This window comes from Nicotiana attenuata, unplaced genomic scaffold (genome assembly GCF_001879085.1).
Source record: "Nicotiana attenuata strain UT unplaced genomic scaffold, NIATTr2, whole genome shotgun sequence".
In the NCBI taxonomy this organism is placed as follows: Eukaryota; Viridiplantae; Streptophyta; class Magnoliopsida; order Solanales; family Solanaceae; genus Nicotiana; species Nicotiana attenuata.
The window spans coordinates 91,244-97,535 of NW_017672625.1; the positions used below are offsets into that span (position 1 = coordinate 91,244).

The following is a 6,292-nucleotide window of genomic DNA, read 5'->3' on the forward strand; positions in this document are numbered from 1 at the left end:
CCGGTTCGCCGCGGCCCGGGACCGATGATGGGTTTTCAACCTGGAAGTCGGCAGATACCGAGCAACCAGTCGGTGTGAAAGCTTTCAATGGGGGTTCTGGTGCAGGTTCATCAGATCTAGCGGGGCTCGCGGCCGAGCTTGGTCTAGAAGGAACACTTTGTGAAGTTTTCGCCATTTCTTAAAGCTTTACGAAGAGATGAGAAGAAAATGCAACCAACGCAAAATTTGAGAAAGATAAGAAATGTTGAACCTGGAAGGGTCGTTTATACTTTTCTCATGAGGCGGTGGCACGAATCGCGAAGTCACAGACACGAAGCGACAGATAATTAAGAGAAGCATTAAATGCCTGCAGCAGGCGTGGTCAGAGCACTCGATGGCTTTTTCACCTGGCGTATGGCCATACGTCACGGGCATCACGTCACCGATCATATCGTTTATTATCATTACTCTCTAATAAACGAGGGGACTATCTGTATTGGGTGACACCCTTTTTTTTGCTTGAGCCCGACCGGGTTGGGTCCGGTCCGGGGCAAGTCGGGGCCATCGAACCCGACCTGGATGCAAGGTAGAACGACGGCCACGTCTACAACCGAGGTCGAGTCATTTCGAGACCGTTGCAGAGCTCGATATGAGTCACCACCGGATGGAGAAACACACAAGGTCGGAAGCCGGACTCGTAACGGATAACCAAGCGTCGCCGGATATCTCGCCCAAACGTGATTTTCTCAACCACTTCAGGCCATTAAGGCGTAATTACAGGGATCCACGATGTAATTAATTTACCTACCTTATTTTTACCCTTAATCAGAATGTATAAAAGGGGAGAAGACCCCATAAAGAGGGGACCGGGAAAAAACCATTACACTACAGTACCATCTCTCTAAATTCTTGTACGCTATCAAGCACAATTGTTCTAAGCAATATTATATTCTGCGATTATTTACTTTAACAGCAATTGTTGAGTTTTTATCTTTATTTTCCTCAACCTAAACCTTTTGTATCTTTTAGTTCACGGATCCTTAAAACCCCATATAAATTCAATTGTTATCCGGATTCCAGGGTAAACAATATCAAGAAGTTTTTTTCTTCTTTTAATTGGATTTGAATGAGTAAATAAAGAAATTTAAAGTGGCTTAAATTGAATTAGATCAATAAATATGCCTTCAAGTCATATGAGTTAGTTCTGTTCTTAAGTGAAGTAACTGTTGACAGTTAAAAAAAATATAGCATGAGTTTGGGGTTGGGGGGGTAGAGAGACTTTAGTAACTGATGAGTCAAAATGCAAAATTAATCATATTCTCATTCTCAAGTTATACATTTTTTCGAAGATGTACTTCCTTAAGCTTATAGCACATCAAAATTTGAAAAAGGAAAAAAAACAAAAAACAAAAAATGGGTGTTAATATTGAGAGAATGTAGTAATACACTCACTCTCCCCTAGCACACCCCTTCCCTTTCCTTCTCTGTGTATGTGTATGCCCCAAAATAATCATAAATTTCAGAATTTTATATATATATATATATATATCAAGTTTCTTCATAGAACAAAATGTATGCTTCACAACGAAGAACTTCTTCCAAAGAAACCTCACGAACATAAGCATCGCTTGCATAATACCACGCAAAATCTTCCGCATTCTTGTCTTTCCCTGTGATCTTAGGACCTCCCCTAACATATGCAACATAATGACCTCCCCTCATCGTCCCCGAGTGTTCCACTACACCAATAAGTCGGTATTTGTATATCTCCTTCTGCAGGGACCTGAAACGGCATTAAGTTATCATCACGCCATTTCAGCAGAGAAATTACATCTTGCAGAAAGTCTTAGAAAGATGACATATTGTGTGTGCATTGAACATACGACCATTTTATGGAAGAATCTTTGATATTTGATGACATACTATAAAGGACATTAGAAATACAAAGCTTCAAGCTAACATGCTGGGAAGCTGTATTGAGAAGCAAATATACAAGTAAAATTTACACAGTAAATAAGCAAACACCACATGCACTAAAATATCCCCTTACTTGGGCGGATCCAGGATTTTATAATTATGGGTTCCCACAACGACCTCAAGTTAATATACAGTAATAACTAGGTTCATAATCAAATATGAACCCATAATTCCCTTTAGATCCGCCCCTGCCCATACTTGGTCCTAAGAGTAAACTGCAGTTTTGTCGACTTTTACCTTCTTGCTCCAATACTATGATTTTTGCCGCTTCCTACTCCATATGGTTTTCAGTTAGTCTTGCGCTATTTTTTATCAAATTCATTGCGAATGCAAGCTAGAGAATATTGCTCTAATATAGTATCTTCTAGGTCAAGCCAGAGGTCTTTGACAAAATCCCAATTTCTTAACCCACAAATGATGTCTAATCATTGACCTTTAATAGGTAAGAAGTATGCATCATACTACCTAATGATGTCTAGAAGCTTTTTAAACAAAATGTCGTCTAGCTTGTCCTCTGAACTTCCTAATATGGACTCCAAAGCTTTTGGCTGATATTTATTGGGTTTTTTCCTTAAAATATGAATTAAATTATTAGAATCTCAATCTAATTAACAACGGATACTCAAAAGTCCAGAGATAATTACATGTCCAAATGAAGGGGAATCAACACACGAATCTCAGTCTAATGAACAAGGGATACTCAAAAGTCCAGAGATAATATAAAGTCCAAATGAAAGAGAATCAACACACCTGGTTGCAATATATGGTTTGAGATCAATGGTATCTCTAAAATTCACATGGCCACTCAGCTTACTCAGGCGCCCTCGAGCATCTTGACTGAACCTCTTCAGGTGAATCGTCAAAATAGGAGGGACCTTATCAATTAGGATCCTTTTCGTTGCATCTCTCTCAACTTTAACACATTTAACATCTGTCTCCTCATCCTCACTTTCTTCAGATTCAGAATTAGCAGAAACTGATGGAGCTTCCAGCAGTTGAACTTCATTGCTCTTAAAGCCACTATTCACTTGGCTATTAGCTTCACCCTGATTTTCCTGTGTGCCGTTTTCTGATAGCCAAGAGGCTGAATCTTGCTCAGCGCGAGGACTGGTTCCGTTTTGGGACAACCTGTCGTCAAAAGTTTCTCCTGAAGAAGATTCACCATTTGGATTTTGGTCCTCGTGTCCGTTCATCATATTATGTGATCTAGGCTTCGTCAATTTATTCTTGAATCTCATCCTCTTTTCTTTTAGAACTTTTGTGCAATTTTCACATTTCCAAGCATGTTCAGTTTTGGAAAGAAGCTCGGGCTTTGTAAAATAAGCCAAACAACTCTCCACTGACACTGGAGCATCTCTATTATCAACCTCTTCCGGATCAGACTCGCTGCTACCATTGGCCTGAGAAGCGGCAGCACTGCAAAAAGGCTGTTCAGAAGGTTGTGCATCAGAATCAGGTTCATTAAATAAGTCTCCAAAACCATTGAAGTCCAATGAATCTTGTTCGCAAACAGCAGCAGCTGAGGATGCCTCGCAACCTCCTTTTAACATGTCACCAGCAGTTGAGGTTATTTCTTTGTAAGGAAGTAACAGAACCTCGGAATCTTGTAACAGTAAAGGGGCTTCATCTTCCGACAGCTTCGTATATGAATCTGTTCCAAGATTTGAATCCCCAGAGCAAATCTGGCTGCAGAATGCTGAGCTATGCTCAATATTTATGGCATCTGTCATTCCAGAGTCTTTAACCAGCAACTTTTTACTGAATTCAGAAGCTATATCGCAGTCTGGTGATTTGGATTGTCCTTGATCATTCAAGCACATTACATCATTAGGTGAACAAGCGTTGTCTATACATGTCAACTTCATCTCTGTATCAGCATCCAGATTATTCTGCAAAGCATCAACAGGTTGAACAGAATTTTCAGTTTCAGAAATCTGATTAGTCAGCATGTGATCAACTTGTGAAACCACGTCATCACCATTTGGCAGTGTATCCTGATCGAGATAATCCAACCATGTGAAATTGTCCACTGAAGCCAACTGCCTAGACACGCCCTCGCAATTTTGCGCATTATCGGACTTAGGAGAGGAACATAAGTTCTGTGAAGTTAAACCCATATTTTCAGCCATAACACGAGCATCAATGGAATCTTGCGATACATCAGCAGAAGGAACTGCCCTTTCTTCAGTGACAGATTTCTCCTCATCTCCTTGGGCACTTTGAGCATTAAGGGGAGCTGCATCTCTGCTAACTTTAGGGAGAGCTTTTACACTTCTCATAGGAGGTTTTGATTTTTTGGCACGGAATACTGATTTAGCTCCTGTAGCTGGAGGTTTTTTAGTTGGAACGGGCAATGAGAGATCCAAGAACGGTTCATGCACTACTGAAGTGTGCCCACACTCCAGACAACTAACAGTGCTCGAGAGTCGACCACCAAAGATGTCATCAACAAAAGTTGGACATGCACTTAGGGACTTGCCACCATCCTGAGAAGATTTGGTTTGTTTTCTGGCGGTCAATTCCTCAGTACACAGACGATCAAGTAAACAACGAAGCAATTCGTGACTGTCCTGCTGTTGGTATCCTCGAAATTGTGGAGCCTTGGCACAGATTGAACCAAAGAAAGCTTTTGGATTTACAGTTTTTTTCAAGGCACCTTCACTAGTCTCAGAAAAGAGCTTCTTCAGAGCAGCAGTAATAGGACCAGCAAATCCATCAAACTTAAGGAAGTAATCCCGTAGTCTATTCATTGCCAGTAGGCTCTGCATTATTGAATTGAAAAAACATGTGTTCCCTAAATTAACCAGTCCCCTAACTGTATAACCACTTTTTCCATCAGCATCAAGTGAAGCAGAAGCTTCTGATTTGATCCCGCTAGTGATACTCCCACTCCCAAACCAAACAGCCTCCACATCAATAGCCGTCCCTTCAGATGGCCGCTTTTTAATCATCTTCACAATGTCCTGAAATACATCTTTCTGTTCACCGCCATCCTCTACTTTCTTAGCATGAATCAGTGTGCTACACGGAAAACACCAGCGCAGTTGAGGATTTTCAAATTGTACAGCGACAGGGTGATGGTGCTGTCTTGCATGCCGAACTGCATGGCTCTGAGGTGTAGTAGGGAACCCAGCACCTCCACACGAGAAATGGCCGCATACTAAACAGATCCAAATGGCTTTAGACCCCTGCTTGGGATCTGCGCCTCCCTTCTTTTTCCCATGTTTGACTTTCGTCTTACTAGCTCGTCTATTAGCTACTCCTTCCCTGCAATCGTCACACCTAACAGGTTCCGAAGACTCAAGTTTAGCGGAGACCTTCTCCACATCAATACCCTTATCGACATGTGGACATTCTATTCTATCATTTACCACAACTACTCTATCATCAGGAGTACCAATAGTCTGACTGCTATTTTGATCAATTGGATTTGTAGAAGTGAAGGGATTCCGCTTCTCCTTGACAACACTTCTGGCCTTTTTCTTAGCCTTTTTCCCCATTATTCCCTAAAAACGACCACAAACATCAAAACGGATTTAACTTGTACATACTAACATTGCAAATTATTCGTACACTATTGATGTAATTTAACTGGTTGTAGTAGGTTAGTTAGAACATAGACACCATGGTTTGGCCTAGTAATCAATAAAGTGGGAGGAGAACCATGAGGTCTCAGGTTCAAATCAGAGGCAAAAACACTAGGTAATTTCCTCTCGTCTACCCAAGCCTTGGTGGACAGAGTTATTCGGCACCTGTGCTGGTGGGAGGTAACAGGTACCCAGTGAAATAATCAAGGCGCAAACAAGCTAGCCTAGACACCACCATTGTAAAAAAGAAAGTTTAGTTAGAATATTTTTTAGATTACAACTATGTACTTATTATAGACATTAACTTGTAATTAGCTTTTTAATGACCTGATTGTGTATTTATTTTTTATATCAAAAGTTTAGAAGAGTCAAACTCAAACCAAATACACTCAACAAAACTGGTGACACACACAAGCAGAATGTTCTAATTAACACAGTAAATAAAAAGAATTTAGCTTTTGCATTAAATAGGGGGATAAAGCTTGGAGTTTAAGTTAAATTAGGTTGCAAGTGTACTAAACAATTTGAATATCATTCTAATTAATATCATCATCTAGTAATTTAAAAAACCCAGAAAAATAGGTCTCCTCCATACGAGAAATCTAAATATATAAGCAACTAAAAGAATGTTTGATTTATTTCCTTTCAGTGTTTTATCCATGGATTGTAGCTCAAAGGGTATGTAGATACAAGTTAAAGAGAAAGGATTTTACAGAGATTTACCAGAAACTATGGTGAAAAAAGGCAAA

The 6,292-nt window shown here is 40.2% G+C and overlaps 1 protein-coding gene across 1 annotated transcript; it reads right to left on the bottom strand.

Annotated features, from left to right (window-relative positions):
- Positions 1-1,267: 1,267 nt before the first annotated feature.
- LOC109213890 (ubiquitin carboxyl-terminal hydrolase 2-like) lies at positions 1,268-6,292 on the bottom strand. The gene is made up of 3 exons (XM_019377723.1): positions 6,267-6,292; positions 2,707-5,462; positions 1,268-1,762 (listed from the first exon to the last, which is right to left on the bottom strand). The coding sequence occupies exons 2-3, from the start codon at positions 5,454-5,456 to the stop codon at positions 1,528-1,530; spliced, it is 2,985 nt and encodes a 994-aa protein (XP_019233268.1). The 5' UTR covers positions 5,457-5,462; positions 6,267-6,292; the 3' UTR covers positions 1,268-1,527.

Bases quoted from the DNA above. Each gene is read 5' to 3' on its own strand.
- LOC109213890 (XM_019377723.1), bottom strand. From the start codon at position 5,456: ATGGGGAAAAAGGCTAAGAAAAAGGCCAGAAGTGTTGTCAAGGAGAAG. The intron at 1,763-2,706 runs GTGTGTTGATTC...ATGCCGTTTCAG, and splicing joins AAACCATATATTGCAACCAG to GTCCCTGCAGAAGGAGATAT.